The 24,168-nt window shown below is 38.0% G+C and overlaps 1 protein-coding gene across 2 annotated transcripts in view; it reads right to left on the bottom strand.

Annotated features, from left to right (window-relative positions):
- Positions 1–18,302, bottom strand: part of LOC109070143 (E3 SUMO-protein ligase RanBP2-like) — a 44,157-nt gene extending 25,855 nt beyond the window's left edge. For both annotated transcript variants that reach the window (XM_042746651.1, XM_042746652.1), the window contains exon 1: positions 17,718–18,302. In XM_042746651.1, coding sequence (XP_042602585.1) covers positions 17,718–18,287 — 570 coding nt within the window. In that variant the 5' untranslated portion in view covers positions 18,288–18,302. The remainder of the gene's footprint in view (positions 1–17,717) is intronic.
- Between the last annotated feature and the right edge of the window lie 5,866 nt (positions 18,303–24,168).

Raw genomic sequence — 24,168 nt, 5'->3', positions numbered from 1 at the left:
TTTCTTTCCCTAGCTCCATCTGTCAATGGATCACCTTCTTTCTGACAGATAGGCAACAGCTAGTGAGACTGGGGAAATTCATGTCTAACAACTGCACCACCAATACTGGTGCCCCTCAGGGTTGTGTCCTATCCCCATTGATTTTCTTTCTGTACACCAGTGGTTCCCAAACCTGTCCTGGAGTACCCCCAGCCTGCACATTTTGTATGTCTCCCTCATCTATACACACTGTGATATCAACTCATCAGCTCATCGTGTAGACTGCAAGTTCTGAAGTGACTGTGTCAAATATAGGGAGACATACAAAATGTGCAGTGCTGGAGATACTTTATGGAGAACCACCTGATGTACACACCTAACGACTGTCGACATGTAAAGACCCCTCTGTCAAGCTCCTGAAGTTCACAGATTGACCTCTACTTATCGGCTTCATTCAGGATGGTTGACGAGTCAAGAGGTTGAGCAGCTGTTTGTTCTGATGGAGTCTTAACAACCTGGAGCTCAACATGCTCAAAACAGTGGAGATGTTTGTGGCCTTCAGGAGAAACCCCCCTGCACGACCCCCCACTCACCATCATGGACAACACTGTGGCGTTGATGCTGAGTCGAGGTCAGCCCAGTCGAGGCCATTCAAGTTCTGGGGCCTCCACCATTTTCCAGGACCTGAAGTGGGACACTCACATAGACTCCATTGTAAAAAAAGACCAACAAAGGTTGTACTTCCTTTGACAGCTGAGGAAGTTTAACCTGCCACAGGAGCTGCTGAAACAGTTCTACTCTGCCGTCATTAAGTCTGTCCTTTTGCACATCAATAACTGTCTTGTTTGGCTCAGCTACCATTCAGACACCAGAACCGCCAAATTACAGACAATGGTTCGGACTGCCAAAGAATTTTTACAAGAACTGTATACATCCAGAATGAGGAAAAGGGCTCAGAAAATCACTCTGGATGCCTCACATTCAAGCCATCCCTCCTTTCAACATATCCAAAAATACCGGGCGCTCAGAGCCCCACATACCAGGACAGCCAGGCACAAAAATTGTTTCTTCTCCCCAGGCACTTATGAAACAGTTAAATGTTCCCCCCATTGTGCAATAAAAATATGTGGCAATAACCTAATATTTATTTGTTACCACATACATCCTAGCACACCCCTGCACCTCATTTTATTCTATTTTATCATCTTTAGCACAACTGTACATACAGTTTATTTTATTTTTCAATTTATTTTTCTATTTTTGTCTATTTATATTTAGATGTGTATTTTTTATTCTCATCTTATTTTTTATTGTCTGTGTATTGCGGTTGTCTCTGTGTAATGGTAGTTTATTACACTAAAACAAATTCCTTGAATGCGCAAGCATACTTGGCAATAAATATCTTTCTGATTCTGAGCCAGAAGGACTAGTTGCAACAAGCCATGTTGCAATTTTCCACCTGGGAGAAAACTCTCCCGGCCACAACCAAGTCAGAATAACATCTTCAGAAGTTCATCAGTCTTCAACCCGGAAGAAAACTGCTGCAATTTTTTGCAACCTGGAAGAAAAAATGCTGCAACACCATCAAGCAAACAAAACTATCAAGACTGCATCCAGTTGCTCGTTTCAATGGCCAAGGCAATGCAAGTACCATACATTTTACTAAATGTAACAGAGGTTTAGCCTAAGCTGTGGATCCCTTGTTACCAAGGTGTTGATGGTTCTGCTTAGGTAGATAACTGGCTTACCATTCTCATAGCTTCATTCCCTGGTTTATGTAAATTTTTATTCATTTATTTCTACTTCCCCCTTTCCCCATGTATTTATGTGTGAGTGTGTGTATACAGTCGTGGCCAAAAATATTGGCCCCCTTGGTAAATATGATCAAAAAAGGTTGTAAAAATTCATCTGCATTGTAAATCCTTTTGGTCTTTTATTTAAAAAATTCACAAAAATGTATCCTTTCATTAGATAATAAGAATTTAAAATGGCGGGGAAATATCATTATGAAATGAATGTTTTTCTCAAATACTCTTTGGTCACAATTATTGGCACCCCTATAAATTCTTATGAGTAAAATATCTCTGAAGTATATTCCCATTCATATTCCCAATTTTGAGCACTCCAGCATGATTATAAACATGAAATCATCCAGCTTCCTGTTTCACAGAAATATAAAGAGGAGGGAAAACAAAGCCCAAATTCCCTTAATCATCCATCACAATGAGAAAAACCAAAGAATATATTTCTGATGTGCAGCAAAAGATACTTGAGCTTCACAAATTGGTGAAGGGCTTTAAGAAAAGAGCTAGAGCAGTGGAAAATTCCCATTTCCACCATCAGGGCAATAATTAAGAATTTCCAACCAACAGAAAATGTTACAAAACTGCCTGGGAGAGGATGTGTGTCTATATCGTCCTAATGTGCGGTGAGAAGAACAGTTTGACTAGCTAAAGACTCTCCAAGGGTCATAGCTGGAGAATTGCAGAAAATAGTTGAGTCTCGGGGTCAGAAATCCTTAAAAATAATTGTCAAACAGAACCTACATCACCACATGTTGTTTGGGAGGGTTACAAGGAAAATTCTTCTAGCTCATTCAAAAACAAACTAAAGCATATTCAGTTATCAGCCATGACTGGAACTTTAAATGGGAATGGCTTCTATGATCAGATGAAAACTAAAAAATGAGCTTTTTAGCAGCAAAACACTCAAGATGGGTTTGGGAACACAGAGAAAAAAAAGTACCCCATGTGTACAATGAAATATACTGCTGTATTTTTTATGTTGTGGGCCTATCATTTCTGCTGGAGGTCCTGGACATCTTGTTTAGAATTCATGGCATCATGGATTCTATCAAATACCAACAGATAAAAAATCAGTAAGTGACTGACTCTGTTAGAAATCTTATAATGGACCATGTTTGGATCTTCCAACCGTACAATAACCCAAACACATATCCTCAAAAACAACACAGAAAGAAATGGGTCACTGAGCTCAACCAAAGCTTCTGCAAAAAGCCATTCCAGTCCTCTGAGCTGAACCCTACGGTAAATGAGAGGACTGAACTGAAGAGGAGAAGCCACCAACATGGAGCTGGGAATCTAAAGGGTCTGGAGTGATTCTGGATGAAGGAATGGTCTCTGATCTCTTGTCAGGTGTTCTCTAACCTCATCAGGCATTATAGGAGAACATTTAGAGCTTTTAAACTGGTAAATGGATGTTTCAAAAAGTATTGAATAAAATGGTGCCATTAATTGTGGCCATTCCCCCCATTTTAAATTCTTATTATCCAATGAAAGGAAATAAAATCTCAAAAAAAAAAAAAAAAAAAAAAAAAAAAAAAAACCTCAAAAGGATTAACAATGCAGATAATTTTCACAGCCTTCTTTGATCATATTTACCAAGGGTGCCGATATTTTTGGCCATGACTGTATATAATATATATATATATATATACATATATATATATATATATCTATATATATATATATATATATATATATAATTATATAACACACATATATATATATTAAGCCAGATCTTTTAAAGAGAGAGAGAGAGAGAGATTACAGCTTACAGGTCACCCAGCAGATGTAACTGTAGCCTGTATGTCTGACAGCACAGCTGAGCTAACATGAACAGCTAATGGTAAAAAAAAATCTATTTGTTTACATGATAAACCAGCCTTATTGCATAAGTAATGTTTTCCAGCTTCTAGTCATTTATTGTGCATGCTACCTTATATTTACCAGTTGTTATTTTACTTTAATAAAATTGAGATATGTCATGCATGGGATTGGTACCACAGGGTTTAACCAAAATCTAAAATGTAGATATTAGCAAACATTATTTTGCAGTAAGTTAGTAAACACTTGCCAGTCAACATTAATATTTGCAAGCCTCCAAGTTTAGTAGCAAATCTATCCATGATTCCACGGTAAACCAGAGATATTAAAGTTGCTTTCCAGATTCTTGTCATTTATTGTACATGCTATCTTTTTTATATATACACTCTAAAAAATGCTGGGTTAAATATAACCCAGTGCTGGGTTAAAAAGGGACCAACCCAGCGGTTGGGTTATTTTGACCAGAGGTGGGTAGTCCAGGGGTCAGAAAGTAAAAGTCCTGCCATATTTTTGCTCCATCCATGAACTCAGCAGCTGAGTTTCACCAGAGGAGGAGAACCAAGTCATTCCTTCAAGTCACAAACAAGTCTCAAGTTAAATCCCAAGTCCTCAAAGAGTTAAAGTTAATGAGATAAATAAGTGATTAATTAAATGATGATTGTGCATTAATGATGAACACATGCTGTTATTGGAAATTACAGAGGATCAGATTTTGATGTTTTATTGGTTAAAATGATGCCACCATCATGGAGATCAGTGTTTGATTTAGTTGTGCTCTTGACCCTTGACTTGTTGTGCTAGATCTCTCTCTCTGTAGAAATACATGTGGTGTTTTACAATGATGAGCTATTTGCTGTTTATATGTGATGAAACAAGCCTCATGAAATGGCCTGATTTCATTTAAAATAACTTGCTTCTATTTACATGTTCAGGTTTTGCATTAAGAACTATGTTAAACTACAGAACACTGTTGTTCTAAAATATATAGTGAATTAATAAAAATAAAAAATGTATAGTGTATTTATATATATATATATGTGTAACAATACAAAAAAATACATATAATACACCAAAAAAAAACTACTATACTATTTAGACACAGAGAGACATCAAGAACCAGTATACCAATCTCAACAATGGTGACAATCAACAAAATGCTTCATGATGCAATGAATGCTGGGTAACACCATAGTAAAAACTCCCATCATGCACTGCAGTATGAAAAAATTATTGTCACCACTGTTGAGGATAGTATGATGTTACTGTTCATGGCTAAATTCCTGAGCTGATATAGCTTTTTTTTTATTCAATATTGACACATTAAGGTGGTATTTGTTTAATAGTTTTTTTTTTTTTTTTTGTAGTTATACAGTACCTGGACAATAAACCAAAGAGAGAGACCGCTTTACACTGTTTATTTACCATGAGTTATTAGCAGAAATCACAAGTTACTCTACTACTTCAAGCTTTTGATTCAGCAATGCACAAATGTTTGCTGTGAAACAATATTGTAACTGCTTAGAAACAAACTACTTTGAGTTATTAAAAGGGTCAAGAGACTAATTAAAGCAAACCTTGACCACAGTTATGGTGGCATCTTGTGTGCGTTTAAAAAAAAAAAAAAAAATCAGTATATTTCATCCAAGGCTGTGCCTGGAGTCGGTTGTAGTTCTTGTGTTTCTCTTTTCTTCAGTGATGTTGATTGTTAACAACAGCTGTTCATCACTAATGTACAATCATCATTTAATTAGTCACTTAATTATCTCATTAACTTTAACTCTTTGAGGACTTGGGATCTGACTCGAGACTTGTTTGTGACTTGAAAGGAATGACTTGGTTCTCCTCTGGTTAAATCAGCTGCTGAATTCATGGGTGGAATAAACATATGGCAGTACTTTTACTTTCTGACCCCTGGACTTTATACCTCTGCCAGTCAAAACAACCCAACTGTTGGGTTGGTCACTTTTAAACCCATAACCCAGTTATATTTAACACATAACCCATCATATTTTAGATCCTAAACTGTCATCTAAATTTATATAAATGTTATTATTTAAAAAAAAAAATTAACCTTCGCTTCGCCGCATATAGCGCATACCCACTTTTTGCGCCACTGCTAAGTACACACACACACACACACACACACACACACACACACACACACACACACACACACACACACACACACACACACACACACACACACACACACACACACACACACACACACACACACAGACAGTTGAAGGTGAGAGAGAGCACAGTACATTCACTCCCTCCACCGACAATCCCTGCCGGTACGAGACTCGAATACACAACCTTGGGTTACGAGTCCGAATTTCGAACCATTTGGCCACGACTTCCACAAATTTGGATTTGTGCATAATGAGAGAGTTAAGTCAAACTTTACATTACGTTTCGTTTTAAATTAATTTGTTTTGGCTTGTTTATTGCTAAGCCTATATTATTATATACTGCAATTATATTTATCCATTAGAATTATATATTTTGTAATTCTTGTTCTGTTCTGATATGGTTACATTTAAAGGATTTGTTGTAAAGTGAGGGAAACTAAAATTTCTTATAATGTTCATAATGTTGGTACATTATAACATAATTAGGCCTGCCGTTATTATTTCTGAAAATGCGACTTACACGAGACTTATCTTTTTTTTCCTAAAAAATTTAATAGCATGCAGCAAATGAAAATATGCGATTAATCAGTTAAAATATGTTACTGTACAAGTTTTACATACATTCTATATCATAAATATCCTAAAGACATTTTTTAAATGTCTGTTTTACATCTGACAGGAAATATCCTAGCATCCATCTGGCGAATATCCACTCTCTATTCAACAAAACAGAAGAACTTCTTCTGGTCTCCCAGATAAATAAGTATTTTTCAAACTCTGCTGCTCTGTGTTTCATGGAAACCTGGCTGAATGATGCCATCCCAGACAGCGCACTACATTTGCTGGCTTCCAGCTGTTCAGAGCAGATTGCAACACAGAATCAGTGGGGAAATTATGAGGCGGCGGGACATGCTTTTACATCAATGAAAGGTGGTGTACAGATGTAACAGCGATAAAGAAGATGTGCTGCCCTGATCTATAAGTGCTCTTAATGAACTGTAAACCCTTCTATTTGCCGCAGGACGCTTTTTAATTAATAATGTGCAATTATTCTGTGACAAAAAATGTGTGTGGTTATATTTTTTCTACTGAATATTATCAAAATTACTACTTCTAGAATCAACAGAAATTATAATAATAATAATAATAATAATAATAATAATAATAATAGTAGTAGTAGTAGTAGTAGTAGTAGTAATAAAAAAACAATCATCTTACAAAAAGAAAAAAAAACAAACTAAAAAATAAATTAAAATTCACATTAAAAAAATAAAAAGTAAGCCATCCTACTTTTAAAATCACTTGCTATGACAACTAATAAAAAGTTTAATATCACAAAATTCTTGCAAAACTTTAAAAAAAAATTATTAAAAGAAAAACTGGACATTTCATATCATGATAAAATAAATTATTACACGATTATGATCTCCGGTCTGAAAAAACCTGCATGTGATTTGGCATTTCTTTATATTTACACAGTTTACTAATGCTGCTCAAATATGCCATTAATGTACTGACACAAAAATATATAGTATACAAATATAACTGATGTTTCGACAAAAACAAAGTTTAAGGCTGATGTCTCTATTCATTTTTACAGAAGCAAAGCAGCAGATGTTATAAATAAATCAGTTAACAATGTTATTGAATAGAATATATTCAAACTGTTATTGCACGACAAAGGCCTATTCTTATAGGGTACATGGACAAAACAGTCTGAGACGCATTTATGATTTTTTTTTCTATTTTATACATTAGTACTAAATCAAGACTTTGCAAGATCTCTTGTAAAATAAAATAATAATCATAAAAACAACAACAACATGGAATAACCTGTGTACAGAAAGCGAGTTAAGAACTCTCAACATTAGGCTACTACAAAGGTCAGTTTAATCTTGCAAAAACTCCCGTTAAAAAAAAATCTGACTAAACTGCACAATTAATCTTTTACACTGCATCTTTGTTGTTTATGATGAATTTGGTGCTTGCACGTACACCGCTTTTATTATAATTGCAGCTTAGATGTTCAAATAGCTGCAGTACTCTGACTTTGCCACAATGAAAAGTGTGTGTGCCTGCTCAGACCCTGACGTGGTGGTAAGTACTTTTCCAGGTCTAAGACCATTTTTATAAATATGAATGTTGCCGTGGATTTTAGTGTACGCACACTCTAAGATCAAATCTGTGTATACATACATTTCATAGATGAGGCCCCTGGACTTTGTTATTATCATTCTAGGGGACTTTATAAAGCAATTCTCTCCAGTGAACTGCCAAAATACAGACAGCATGTTACTTGTCTCACCAGAGACAGTAATATATTAGATCACTGTTACACCACAATAAAGGATGTATATCACTCTGTTCCACGGGCACCTTTAGGGCTCTCTGACCACTGCCTGGTTCATCTTATACCGACCTACAAGCAGAAACTTAAATCTGCTAAACCTGTAGTAAAGACTGTGAAGAGATGGACCAACGATACAGAGCGGGCATTACAGGCCTGTTTCGACTGCACTGATTGGAGTGTTTTTGAAGCTGCTGCCAACGATCTGGATGAGCTCACGAAAACTGTAACTTCATCTATCAGTTTCTGTGAGGATATATGCATCACTACCAGGACTTATTTAACATTCAACAATGATGCCATGGTTTGCAGCAAAACTCAGACATCTTCGTCAGGCCAAAGAGGATGCTTACAGAAATGAGGACAGAGTCTTGTATCAGGCCAGGAACACACTGAATAAGGAAATAACAGCAGCTAAGAGGAGCTACGCTAAAAAGTTGGAAGATCTGAAAGCCATCACCAAATACAAGACAGAACCCCCCTGCACTGAGACGAATCAACAACTTGATATAGACCTGAATGAGTTTTATTGTAGATTCGAAACCCCCCATACCCATTCTGACCATCTCTTTAACCCTCTGGAGTCTAAGGGTATTTTTGGGGCCTGGAGAAGTTTTGTCATGCCCTGACATTTGTGCTTTTTTCAGTTTCTTATAAATATCTAAATGGCTAAAGTATAATCTCACTGTAATCAGCACAAACTAGGCTATAATAATATGTGAGCAGCATGTATGTACATGATTGTGTTTTTGAGAAAAAAAACACTTAATATAGAATAATGAAAAACTAAAAATGTTAAATCACTTGAATAAGGCAATAAAACACATACAGAAAATTGGTTCCCGGGACTTTTGGGAACTGGAGCTTGTAGCCTAGAATTTTTTTTTCTAAATGATGTGAAAATTCATCTTGTTTACTCACTTACAGAAAACAATATATTGATTTAAATTTTCTAAGACACTTTTTGTTGGGTAAAAGTCATATGCGAGTAGGCGTCAACTATCATGAATTCACACCTGAGAAGACAAAGGCTGCATAATGAGCTGCATAATGAGCCATTCAGCCAGCTGTGTCACTGAGAGGGATGGGGTTACAAGAAAGAATGTGAGGACAAAATAAATGTATATAATTTTTATGTTTGTAGTTTTTTTAGAATATATATTAATTATCCCACAACATAATTTAATATTCACTTGTGAGTGCATTTAAACAGTTTATTAGGAACAATCAAAGCTGACTTTCAAACTGAATTTTATGCATCATTACTCCAGTCACACAATCTTTCAGAAATCCTTTTAACAGTCTTATTTTCTACAAAAAAACATTTATTGTTATTATTATTATTATTATTATTATTATTATTATTATTATTATTATTATTAATGTTGAAAAGAGCTGAGAATATTTTTTTTTCCAGGTTTTTTAGGGGGGATAAATTGAAAGAACAGCAATGTTTGTTACATTTGTTACAGTTACATTTATTGTTACATTTATACTATTTACATCAGGCTTTTGAATGGTATAGTAGTGTATATTGTTATTGAAACTTCATAATATTTCACTATGATTATACATTTAGTCAGGAATTATAGTTTGGAAAAAGTCTTTGGAAAAAGTCTAACTAGTAAAATGTTTACACGTTATGTGAAAAACTAGTACAAGTATATAAATAAATAAAAAGAGACTTACTCATTTTTATGATCTCTGCTGAATTTAAGTGCTTCATTCTTTTTTCTGAGGAAATCCAAATCTCAAATCCTCAACCACATCACATCTTTTTGGGGTGAATTATGTCTTATTCCTCTCATCGCGAAGCAAACAGTAAAATAAAAAAACTTGAAGAACAATCTTGCTGCATTGTCTTCTGTTGTGTGGGTGTATTCAAAAGCCGCGCGCTTCAGTGAAACATTTGAATCTCAATAGCGCGGCGGCCGGGGCGCGGGGGCGTGGTCGCATTAGAAGATAATGAAGGGAGACGTGAAAAACGCCACCATCACGTTGTTTTCATATGGATTACTTTATCACAGAATATTTGTTTTTCGGGCAGCACTTTTTTAGTTTAAAAGTAGACATGTCAGGCTTTCTATAGATAATCTCTCTCATGTCTCTTCGTTGAGTATTCACTGAGTTTACAGTTCATTTTAATGAAGCATTGGTAACTGAAGATCAGCGCAGACAAAGGCTGCAGACAAGCACTCCTTGTTTGTTATCTTTATTTTATTTATAAGTGCACAAAGTTTTGTTGTTATTATGTCTATATACAAAAAAAGTAGACCCTTTACAGATTCGATTGATGTATTGCTCTTATCTGTACGATCAAAACTGAAAGTGTAATTTAAGTTCTTTTCGGGGTTATCAGGAGAAAATACCCCAAAACACGTATACGCGCTAATTGACTTCAGAGGGTTAAACAGCTGTTAACACCTCCAGCAATCCCCCTCTCCCCCCCTCTGGCACTTCAGATCAGTGAAGATGATGTGCGTCAGGTCTTCAGAAAGAACAAGAAGAGAAAAGCACCAGACCCAGATGGTGTCACACCAGCCTGTCTGAAAACCTGTGCTAAACAGCTGGCCCCCATCTTTTCACAGATCTTCAACAAATCACTGGAGTTGCGTGAAGTCCCTTTCTGCTTCAAACAGGAATTTATGACTACAGACCTGTGGCTCTACCGTCTGTCGTCATGAAGTCATTTGAAAAACTGGTTCTGGCTTATCTGAAGGACATCACTGGACCCTTACTGGACCTCCTGCAGTTTGCTTATTGAGCAAACAGGTCCATGGATGATGCAGTCAACATGGGACTGCACTTCATCCTGCAGCAGCTGAATAAATCAGGGACTTTTGTGAAGATGCTGTTTATGGACTTCAGTTCGGCCTTCAACACCATCGTTCCAACACTCCTCCAAATCAAACTAACCCAGCTCTCTGTCCCTAGCTCCATCTGTCAATGGATCACCATCTTTCTGACAGATAGGCAACAGCTAGTGAGACTGGGGAAATTCATGTCTAACAACTGCACCACCAATACTGGTGCCCCTCAGGGTTGTGTCCTTTCTCTTCTACTTTTCTTCCTGTACACCAGTGGTTCCCAAACCTGTCCTGGAGTACCCCCAGCCCTGCACATTTTGTATGTCTCCCTCATCTATCACACCTGATTCAACTCATCAGCTCATTAATGGAGACTGCAAGATCTTAAGTGGGTGTGTCAGATATAGGGAGACATACAAAATGTGCAGTGCTGGGGGTACTTCAAGGAGAAGTTTGAGAACCACTGCTGTACACCAATGACTGCAAATCTAAAGACCCCTCTGTCAAGCTCCTGATGTCACATTGTCTGGGTTGTGTATCCCTGGGTGTCCGCTAGAGGTCTCACTTCCCCATATCGTCACCCCACCTCAGGAACTTCATTTCCCACAAGCCTTGTCTGTATTCATCACTGTTCATTGTATTCAGCTGTCCCCACTTACATTGTTTGCACCTGTCTATAAATACCCTGGTTGTTCTGTCATTGTTACGGAGTCCTTGTTTAATGTCTCCCTGTAGTTCATGTTTCCTTGCCCTAGTTTATGTTTCTTGTTTTGGACTTGTTTAATGTCACCCTGCTTTTTCTGGTTCCCTTGTGGATGTTCGTGTTCCTTGTTTCGGACTGCTTATCTGGATTTTGACCTTTGCCTGGCTGTTTCTGATATTGGATTGTCCCAATAAAACACTGCAATTGCATCTACCTGTTTGTGTGCGTGTCGTGACACCTGAAGTTTGCAGATGACACTTCACTTATCGGCCTCATTCAGTATGGTGCCGAGTCTGCATACAGACAAGAGTTTGAGCAGCTGGTTGTCTGGTTGAGTCTTAACAACCTGGAGCTCAACATGCTCAAAAAAGTGGAGATGTTCGTGGCCTTCAGGAGAAACCCCCTTGCACTCCCCCCACTCACCATCATGGACAGCACTGTGGCTGCAGTGGAGGCATTCAAGCTCTTGGGCTCCACCATTTCCCAGGACCTGAAGTGGGACACTCACACTTACTCCATTGTAAAAAAGGCCCAACAATGGTTGTACTTCCTTCGCCAGCTGAGGAATTTCAACCTGCCACAGTTGCTGCTGAAACAGTTCTACTCTGCCGTTGTTGAGTCTGTCCTGTGCACATCAATAACTGTCTGGTTTGGCTCAGCTAAAAATCAGACACCAGAAAATTACAGAGAATGGTTTGGACTGCCGAGAGGATTATTGGTGTTCCCCTGCCCACCCTTCAAGAACTGTATACATCCAGAATGAGGAAAAGGGCTCAGAAAATCACTCTGGATGCCTCACATTCAAGCCATCCCCCTTTTGAACTTTTGCCATCTGGCCCGGGCTACAGAGCCACAAATACCAGGACAGCCAGGCACATGAATTTTTCTTTGTTTCTTCTCCCAGGCACTCTACCTTATGAACAGTTAAATGCACCCCCCATTGTGCAATAAAATATGTGCAATAACCTTATATTTATTTGTTACCACATACATCCTAGTACACTCTGGCGCCGATACAGGATGGTTGCCTCCGTCATGTGCTCTGCAGTTGTTTTTGTGTTTTTGTTAGTTTGTCCTGTCTTTAGTTATATTCCTGTAATCAGTTTCACCAGGGACGAATTACTGGACATTCGGCACCACACATCTCCCGATATATTACTTGTTTTTGACTATTCTGATGTTTTGCTGGACATTCTCGTCGGCGGAGCAGCTGCGCTAATCACTCGCTTCATGACGCAAAGATGGGGAAAAAGAGCTGGTGCACTCGTGAGACTCAGAAAACGCGGATTTCGAACACCGGTGCCTAGCATCCATCTGGCAAATCTCCGCTCTCTACCCAACAAAACGGACAAACTCCTTCTGCTCTCCCGGACAAATAAGGATTTCTCACACTCTGCTGCTCTGTGTTTCACGGAAACTTGGCTAAACAATGCCATTCCAGACAGTGCACTCCATCTGCCGGGCTTTCAGCTGTTCAGAGTGGACCGCAACGCAGAATCAACAGGGAAATCAATGCGGCGGCGGGACATGCTTTTACATCAACGAAAGGTGGAGTACAGATGTAACAGTGTTAAAGAAGATGTGTTGTTCAGATCTAGAAACACTCTTCATTAACTGCAAGCCGTTCTATTCGCCGCGGGAGTTTCACTCCTTCATTCTGGTGATTGTTTACATCCCTCCGCAAGCGCATGTGAGCCTGGCTTTACAGAAACTCGCTGATCAGATCACAGAGACAGAACAACAACACCCAGACTCTGTTTTAATCATTCTTGGGGACTTTAATAAAGCAAATCTCTCCCGTGAACTGCCAAAATACAGACAGTACATCACATGTCCCACCAGAGACAGTAATATATTGGATCACTGTTACACCACAATAAAGGATGCATATCACTCTGTTCCACGGGCAGCTTTGGGGCGCTCTGATCATTTTGACTTCACTGATTGGAGTGTTTTTGACGCTGCTGCCACCGATCTGGATGAGCTCAAAGAGACTGTTACATCATATATCAGTTTCTGTGAGGATATGTGTATTCCTACCAGGACTCATCTAACTTACAACAATGACAAACCGTGGTTCACTGCAAAACTCAGACAGCTCTGTCAGGCCAAAGAAGATGCTTACAGGAAGGGGGACGATGTCTTGTATAAACAGGCTAAATACACACTGGAAAATGAGATCAGAGTGGCAAAGAAGAATTATTCTGAAAAAATAAGGACTCAGTTCACTTCCAGCGGCTCAGCATCAGTGTGGAAAAGTCTGAAGGAGATCACCAACTACAAGACACCAGCCCCCAGTACTGTGGAGAATCAACAACTGGCAGACGATCTGAACAAGTTTTACTGCAGGTTTCAAAGAACACCCATCACCTGCCCTGAATACCTCTCCAAACAACCGTTCACACAATTCACAACTCTTGCAACCCACCCTGAAAACCTCTCCAAACAACCGTTCACACAATTCACAACTCTTGCAACCCACCCTGAAAACCTCTCCAAACAACCGTTCACACAATTCACAACTCTTGCAACCCACCCTGAACACCTCTCCAACTCACCATTATAAACAGCACTGTGACTGCAGTGGAGTCATTCAGGTTCCTGGGCACCACTATCTCTCAGGACCTGAAGTGGGACATTCACATTGACTCCATTGTAAAAAAGGCCCAGCAGAGGTTGTACTTCCTTCGCCAGCTGAGGAAGTTTAACCTTCCACAGGAGCTGCTGAAACAGTTCTACTCCACCATTATTGAATCCATCCTCTTCACTTCAGTAACTGTCTGGTTCAGCTCAGCTACAAAATCTGACCTCAGAAGACTACAGAGGGTAGTCCGGACTGCAGAGCGAATCATCGGTACAACCCTCCCTTCTATTCAAGAACTGTACTCATCCAGAGTGAGCAAAAGGGCTGGCAAAATCACTCTGGACCCCTCACATCCAGCACACTTCCTCCATGAACTGTTGCCATATGGTCGACACTACAGAGCTCTGAGCATCAGAACGACCAGACACAGGAACAGTTTCTTCCCCCAGGCAATCCATCTAATGAACACTTGATAATAACTGTGGAACACACAACACAATTTATATTTATATACACATACACTTATTTATCAATTAAATTTTTGCACATAATGTACCTGTACATACAGAACTGCCTATTGTAATATACCTGCACATACAATTGTCAGTTTTTATATTATTATTCCTTACCTACTTATTTGTATTTTTTATTCTTTTATTATGTGTTTTTTGTTCTGTCGCCATCATTCTGTTGCACTGCGGAGCTTCTGTCACGAAAACAAATTCCTTGTATGTGTAAACATACCTGGCAATAAAACTCATTCTGATTCCGATTCTGATTCTCTGTAGAAGATTTTCAGTTATCTTAATTCAATATAATACATAGAAGTATGCCTATTTGTAGGAAGAAACTAGTCTACTATTATCTACTATTATTATTTAAAGAGACTGTGTGAGTAACTGTGTTAAAGGCTGCAGTAAAAAACAGTGAACTATTTTAAAACTTGAAGACCCTGCATATACGGAAAGAATCTGTTCAGGACCAGAAATATATACATGACAGCTACTAATTATTCTACATATGGTAAAAAAACACCTGTTTAAAAATACAACAGTACATATATGGAATACTGTAAAAAGCTTCAGAATGTGAGCAAGAGACACAACTGGGGAGTGGAGTTCGAATATCTACTCGGCCTGTTATTAATTTGTTAGTAAAGGTCTATCTGGATTCAAAACCTCCTCAGAGTAATTTATTTTGAACAAGGAAAAATTTGTTCAATGGCCAAGGCAATGCAAGTACCATATATTTAACCAAATGTAACAGAGGTTTAGCCTAAGCTGTGGACCCCTTGTTACCAAGGTGTTGATGGTTCTGCTTAGGTGGTTAACTGACTTACCACTGTCATAGCTTCATTCCCTGGTTTATGTAAAGTTTTATTCATTAATTTCTACTTCCCCTTTTCCCCATGTATGCATGTGTGAGTGTTTGTATATGTTTTTTTGGACTAGTTATATGTTAGTGTTTTAGTTAATAAAACTTTTGTGTGCAATTACATGACTTTGGATTATGTGGTCCCTTTAATGAGCTGAACTCCATTTAATCAGTCGATCAAAGACATTTATATGATAAAAAGTTTTTTTTTTTTGGCCACAAATATAGGATTTCTTAGAGTTAATATGAAATTACACTGAATGTTCGCTGGATGAACAGATTAGTTGATTGTAATATCAGTTCTGCTACAGTTACTTTTGGCAGCTGATAAAGATAATTTTAATTGGTTGTAATTACAGTATTTATAGACATTTTCCTTCTGAGCTAATTTGCTACATAAGTCTTGGCCACTACTACTGATATAAGACAACTAAAATTACTTTCTCTTATAGATTTTTTGTTTTAGTCATGCCAGGGTTTCCCATGTACACTTAATTAGAATAACATTAAAGTAAACAGAGGTAAGATTGGCTGAGCAACATTCCATTAACCTATAATGGAAGAAATGGAAGAAATTTCTTTTTTTTCAAGTACCCTTGAACCTGTGACAAGTTGTTAGAGTTCTTGTACTCTAACACCCATGCTCCACCTAAAGCTGGACATCAGTCCATTACTAATCTGATGCAGATTTGCGGTGACATGGATACAACATAATCTAATAGAACCAGTAATTTCAGAGTAAAAAGAATTAAACATGTATCATGCCAATTACATAATCAATTAAAATATAATCCATTTAAGACATCAAATTCTCAGTAGCTATGTTTCCATCCAAAGATGCGAATTTATGCGAATTTATGCCCAAAACTGGAATATTGCATAAAACATGAAGGAATAATAATTGAGAAAAAAGCTTTCCCGTGTGGGATTACAAATTTATAAAATGTTAAATCTAGGTTCCAATGTAATAGTATGTACATTGTGTTTTTACATTTTGAGGTTAAGATGATGACATTCTGAGATGATCAAGTCAAGCAGCCAAGGTTTCTGAGACATTGACCTTTTGTATGCTCTTCCTGACCATAAACTCAAGGCACAGCTGTGCCTTTGTTTCTATGATAATGTGAAGGTATGGTTGATACTGTCAGGCACCTCTGTATTTAAATGACACTGTTATGCTGATGAGACAAAGCTGGGAGTTTCCCAGTGTCGGGCTGATACCTGTATTGCATTTGCTTGCTTTGTTTAAATTGTCTCCACCTCTATGTATCCCTCCCCCTGAAATGTATATAAACTCCAAAGTATCACTGCTTTGGTTAGACTTTTGGTGACTGTAGCGCTAAGCAGAGCGTTCTCAATAAAGAAAGAATTCTGCTGAAGATTACCCAAGAGTCTCCTGATCTTCGCTTCTGAGTTTCCAACACCCGTATCTTCTCTCAGTGAGATGTGCAAACAAATGCCTGTATTACACTGTGTTTGTATTTTCCGTTTCTCAGGAGATCACAGTGTCTGAGGTTCTTCTAGCCTTACAATGTGAACAGATCAATCTAGTAAAAGTAGTGTGGGCAGTTTAAAGTTTACTTATTTTAATTGATAACCAAAGGCTGTAGGTTCAAAAGTGAATCTGACAGGTTCACACTGACAGTGCTTCTGGTGTGTAGCAGAGCTGCAGCTCTACGTAGAAAAGAAAAATGTATGGATCACTCCATTGAGTTTTTCTGTTAATAACTGCCATGAATTTTCATTGGCAGTTAGTCACTGACAACTATTTCAACCTTGATTGTTGTGAAATCTGATTTAAATCTTCACAAACTCAAGCCAAAGTGAAGCTATAAATGATGAAAGGTCTTCTGTGTTACTGAATAGAAAGTCATCTGTCACTGCATTTAAATTTTGAGTGAGGAAAATATATTTTTGTCAAACAGTTGAATAGTTCACTCCATTATTTTATGTTGCTTAAAGCCAGTTTCATAAAAGCTTGTGTTGATAAAGGTTTACAGTGTATTTTCGGCAAAAAGTGAAACTCTTCTTGCAGCTGCTATTCTTTTCTTCTGATGAACACAGTGTGAATACTGTAAGCTGTTAACATGGGTGCCAGTATAAACACATATGAAATGGGGCTAAGTGTCAGCAATATTTCATCAGTGTATAGATTTAAATACCTGTTTCTCTGTCCTCTGTGCTGCAGCTGATACAATGTCATGGCTTTTATGTTTGTCCATACACAGCACACATATACATTTCTGATCAGTGCAACAGAAAACCTCAAGGAGCTTGTTATGTTTCTGGCAAATCATCTCCTGCAGTCGTCCAGTGGCATCAGTCAAATTGTGTCTCTTTCCTTTAAAGAAACTCTCATGTTGTTCGAGGTGATTCTGACAGTAAGAGTTCAGACACATCAGACAGGACTTGACGGCTTTGTGTTTTCTTCCAGTACAGACGTCACACTGCACATCTCCAGCTCCAGCGTAACAGTCAGCAGAGAGTCTAGTCTTCTTGAATTTCTCCACCACTTCAGCCAAGATGGTGTTTCTAGCTAAAGCAGGTCTTGGACTGAAGGTCTGTCTGCACTGAGGGCAGCTGTAGACCCTCATCTGATCCTCCTGATCCCAGAAGCCTGTAATACAGTTCTTACAGTAACTGTGTCCACAGGGAATGGCCACTGGATCCTTCAGGAGATCCAGACACACTGGACAGGTGAACTCATCCTGAGAAAATCTGACTTCTGCCATTTTACTGCAAGAATACAGAGACACAAACACACAACAGCTTAATTACACTTCAGTTTCTCTTTCCCTGGAATCATGTGATTCCTGTTTCCTGCTGCTGTGTTGAGTGACGTGTGTAAAACGGGTGTGTCTGCAAATCTGTAAACAAGTTTCTCATTCATGTTCCTGTACAGCCACACCAGGGGCCTGATGTATAAACGTTGCGTAAAATTTGCACATGCAATTTTCCACGCACCTATCAGGATTTATAAAAAGTAAACTACACGCAAATATGTAAATAATTTTCTTTATATTTTAAATAAAACAATGTGTTATTTGAACAATTAGACCTTCTTGCACCATCAATTAATTATAAAGAATTCCAAACACCACAAAACTGCTTGTCCCCACAGCCATGTACAGAGGGAAAGTGCTTTATTTTGCAGTCAAAAACTTTGCAGTTTTTCTACCATTTAAAATACAATAATGTATTCACAACTATCAAATATATGATATAAATGCTGAATAAATATTATAAAATATATAATGAAAACAGTGGTCCCCTGAAGTTGTGTCACTGGTGTTACAGTTTGACCAAAAATCTGTTATTTTGAAATAAAAATCACACTAAAGACATCACTTGACTTCCTCCTTCCTATTTTCTAAAGATCTTTGAAAATAGGCCCATGTTAAGTCCACTGTTTCTTTTCAGTTATCAGAAAATTTCTAATTTAACTCACGATTTCATATGAAGCTTTTAGTTGACGTCACTGGTATGACCTATTTATTGTTAGGGAATTGTAAAAAAAAAAAAAAAAAAAAAAAAAAAAAAAAAAAAAAAAAAAAACTATAATACAAATTGATTAAACTACTTAATTTAGTGGGTATACCATGAAAAAATATTTCATAAAATCTTTTAATATTGATAAAGAAGGTAACACCAGTGACAAAAAAATGGTACATGTGGTCTTGAAATAATTGCACAAAAAAGCTAAAAAGAAAAATAATTAAGCTGTCATTTATATGTATTCATAAAGTCAAAATGTAATCTAATAATGTGGTCTAATGTAAGTTTAAATGTTAGAAAAAGAAATACATTTTGCCATACCAAAAGTGGTCGTTTCTGTAGAATGTCCCATCTCATTTTCCTAAGGTATTGTAGCCTATCTGTAGCAATATGGTGTCACGTGGATGGAATATTCATGGAAATGATATGCAGATGACATAATGCATAGTAAAACTATAGGCATTATAATATATGGTTATTTCAGGGAGGAGACGGGTGGACATTCATGTATGGACAATCTTCCGTTGACAAGGCTTAGGCTACCATACGCATGCCTTTATAAGTTTAAAACCTTTTGTGCGTAAGCACACATTTAGGATGAATTCTACATAAAGTTATAGGCTACATAGGAATGGTGAGCCCTGACAATGAAACATCTACCACAGTGGTTTTCATACCTGTCCACAGAGTACCCTCAAGCACTGCACCTTTTGTATGTGTCCCTATATCTGACACACCCACTTCATTTCTTTAATTCTTCAGTAATGAGTTGATAAGTTGAACCAGGTGTGATAGATGAGGCTGGGAGAATACATGTTAACATTTGGACACCAAAATCTGGTGTTGGATGGCAGTTTTTCCTTATCTCTTTTTTTAATTGGCTAAGAAATCTGATGAAAACATTTTTTTTCTGTAATATTATTTTCTATATTTTTCTAATTGTCAGTTTAATGGTTTGCCTATGTATACCTACTACCCTTTTTTTAAATCACAGAATAAGGCAGAAGATGCATTTTATAGTTTCTACAGGCTGCCGTAATAAATGCTATGTCAGTCAGCATTGCATCATTCAGATACTTTATTTACAAGGAGGTTCAACCAACTCTGAGTTGAAACTTTAACTCTTGAGTTTTCTGTTTCAGAACAGCTGAATTGTGTTAGTTCAATCCACTCTGAGTAGGCTGACTCTGAGTTAAGTGCATGCACCACAACCATGAAAAGCCATGATCAGTGGAGTGGAGCCATGATCTATGGTATGCCATAGGCAAAAGATTAAACAAACAAACAAACAAAAAAAAAAAAAAAAAAACGCCTAAACATGAAGTATAAAAACATAATTCAATCAGGTAAAACTTTAAGCATAAAAGAGTTATGGGTGTAGTCTACATGACTTTACAAACATATTAAATACCATTCAGTGTGCAGCATCTTTTCCCACATAATCTAATGCTCTTTGCACATAATTAAATGCTCTCTAATCCAAACTGTTGAATTGCTTAAAGTAATGAAATTAACATCTGCCTTCTACTCAGCCAATAGCAAGAACAGATTAGCCAGAGAGGTATTGTTTCCAGACATTTTTTTTTTTTTAATAAGTCTCCAGGTAAGAGACAGCTAACAGCAAGCCCATAAATATGTGACAGCTTGTAAAAGTAAACATTTGTAATTTTGTTATGCATAATTTTAATACAGTGATAAAAACCTGAAAAATGTCTGTCATACTTTTTCTTGATATTAAAATTATGTAGAATATATATAGAATATATAGAATTTTGACATTGACAAAACACAGGTAACATTAATAGCCTAATCATTTTCAAAAATACACAACGTAAATAAAAAGATATAAAAATAATATGAAAGTATCCCTGAAGAAAATTATCCTTGGTTTTACCAAAAAAAAAAAAAAAAAAACGTGGATAGTTTAACTATGGTATTTGTAGTAAAACTGTGGTTATACAAATGGTAATCAATATGACAAAAAATATGGTTACTACACTTTTACTATAGTAAAACTATGCTTAATTTTCATAAGGTATTGTCAATAATAATATGAAATAAATGTATTAGGTACAAAATATTAGGTGAAATATGAGCAACATTTATGTATTGCATTGTGATGTGAAGCCATGGAAGGTTACTGAAAAGCTCCATTAGACCTTGGTTAGGGGGATGGACGGGAGTGTAATGACAGGTCATTGCAACTGCATGGCAGGGTAAGTGGTGTAGCAGCCTATTTGGGGTGCATATGAAGTTTGAATATTAAGCTTGATATGTTTCATACGTTGTATTTCCAGAACTACTGTTCCCCTTCAGGAACTCAAGCTGCATTGCAAAACGCTTTGGGAACGCCTCTGTGTGCGCTCTAAAACACATTTGTAATCCATCCGAGAGAATCCCGGGTGACGTCACCAGCGGGGATGACATAGGGACCAGGAAGTATAAAAGCACATGCGGTGGAGATGCAGTGCTTTTATATGTGTGTGTATAAGTGCTCTATGTGTGTTCGTTCTATTTATTGTTATCTGTCTTTGAAAGTTGTATCGTATTATCGTTGTTATGGCAAGCAAAGACAAGAAAATGGTCAAGCAATCTTTCAGGCTGTGTCTTCCTCCCTGCCCGCGTTTCATTATGGGTGGGGATACACAGCGTTTGTGTTTTTTTATGTTTGGGAATGGAGCACGCTCAGTCAGCTCTCGAGGGCTACCCACACTGTGTTCGACTCACGATGGAGATGCTCTGATCCCGAAGAGCACTCTTCAAGGAGGGCACTCTCCTTGAAGAGTCTTTCAAGGAGGGCACTCTCCTTGAAGAGTCTTTCAAGGAGAGTGCCCTCCTTGAGCCTTCCTCGCGGTTCAGGAACACTAGAGATCGTGGTCAGAGATTGCGACTCAGATTGTGGGATTCGCAAATGGATGTGGCAGAGGGATTAGAGACGGGCAGGTCCTTTTCTCTTTCCTCACCTGCCAGATCCAGCGCTCTCTCTCAGGGAACGGAAGCACATTCGGAAACGGTTTATTCTGCCCCTGGAGAGGGCTCGGTGCTCCATTTATCTTTCTCTGAGCAGGAGGATGATGAGGGTACCAACAAAGATGAATCTGTGGACTTGCCACCACAGTCTATACTGTTGGAGGTGGTGATTAGAGCTGTGGCCAAATTAAACATTGACTGGCCCACTGAAGTGCAGGAAGAGTGTCCGTAGAACAAGCTTGATGAGCGATTCCTGCGCTCTAAGTCACTGCCTCCATGGTCCCTGCCGTTCTTTCCCGATCTGAATAAACCTTTCTCGGCCCGCATCTTTAGACCCAATGCCTCTCACTATGCCAGCATGGTGGAACTTAAAGAGCGTGGTTAACGCGTTACTGTAATTTGATTACTTTTTTAGTAACAGAGTAATTTAACGCGTTATAATTTTCAAAATAATAATTAGAGTATAGTTACAGGCCGAGGTCTCTATACATTACTGCCGCATTACATTGCCAACAGAATGCAGTGTTTTATAATCTAGATTGTAAAAAGGATGTAGCACATGCACTGTCGAGTCAAGTACATTCAGTGGATTAGAGACCTGCTCCCGCAAGACCTGACCGATGCAACAGAGTGCAGCGCATGAGAAGACAGGTAGGCGAGTGCAGAGACTCATGTGTGTGCGGAATGTGGGAGAATAAAATTATTCACAGGACTCCGCAAAATAGAAATATCTAAACATAAAATATCTAAAACAAATAAATTGTTATTCATCTATTGCATAAAAGCAACATGAACTAATAGAAAAATATAAACAATTAACAGGTGCAAGTGTAAGCAGAGTTTCTATTAGGCTATAACACGTGTTCACTGCGTTGAGCAATGCAGTGCTGAAAATTGCATGTTCACGAATCCTCTCATTTATAACATACAAATTGTAGATCACAATTCCTTCAAAGTCAACCACTGAGTCTGAAACATTCCCTTACACTGATTCTAACAAATTTGTTTCTGTACCTCAACAGTTAGTTGTTCCGATTAATACTGGAGCCTGGAAAGAAAAGGCCATTGTCGATATGGGAGCAAATTATACCTTTCTTCATGAGAGCCTGTGGAAGGAGCTCAGTCACCATGACAACCTCCATCCCTGGTCCCTTGGTTCACTTTGTCTGGCCAAAAATGAGGCTGAAGTACCTTTAGGATGGACAAATACATAGATCATACTTCATGACCAAGTCTTCACTGTACGTGCTGTCATTCTCACCTCCAAAGCCCTGGGTAACTCTGTAATCTTAGGCTTGGACTTCATCTTTTCCACTGGCCCACAAATAAATGTACCAGACAGGAAGTATTCATTTAAGGCAGCTCCCCACAAGGAGTATCTTTTTAAACTGGGCCAAGCTAGTGTTCCAGGTGTAAGACCCTCATAGCTAAAAAGGAGACAACGCAACAAAAATTCAAACCAGGCCTTTTTTGTTGTTCAGTTCTATTCCTCCACCACAACTTCCATTAGTATCACAGATATAATGGATGACCAAACCTTGAAAGCTGCTGCAGTATCAAGTGCCCACCTATCATCAGAAAGAAAACAGAAGTTATTGCACCTTCTCACATTAAATCCCAAGGTTTGTACTCACCAGCATGGAAGGACTACTGTTCTTCAGCACTGTCTCTACACCACTCATCCTGTACCCATTAAACAATGGGCCTATCGCTTGACACCTGAAAAACAAGCTGTTCTGAAAGAACAGTTAAAGGAAATGTTGGAAAAGGGCATTGTGGAACCTTTGCATTCTGCCTGGGCCTCACCTATTGTGTTTGTCCCCAAAAAACATGGAAGCTTGATATTTTGCGTAGATTACTGAAAAGTTAATGCCAACACAGAAAAACGCCTATCCATTGCTGAACCTCACTGAAATCCTGGAGTCCCTCTCAGGTGCAGCCATATTTTCCACCATATATTTAAATAGTGGCTATTGACAGGTAACTATGTACCCAGAGAGCAAGTCTAGAACTGCCTTCATCACTTCCTCAGGCGTGTATGAATTTAATGTTATGCCTTTTGGGCTGAAAACCGCTCCAGCAACATTCCAGAGGCTAATGGAATCTGTCCTGGTAGAGTTAAAAGAAAAGATCTGCTTCGTATATATT

Source organism: Cyprinus carpio, chromosome B20, assembly GCF_018340385.1.
Source record: "Cyprinus carpio isolate SPL01 chromosome B20, ASM1834038v1, whole genome shotgun sequence".
NCBI lineage: Eukaryota > Metazoa > Chordata > Actinopteri > Cypriniformes > Cyprinidae > Cyprinus > Cyprinus carpio.
Note: the sequence above shows the minus strand (reverse complement) of the source record. Positions and strands in the feature narration are given on the sequence as shown.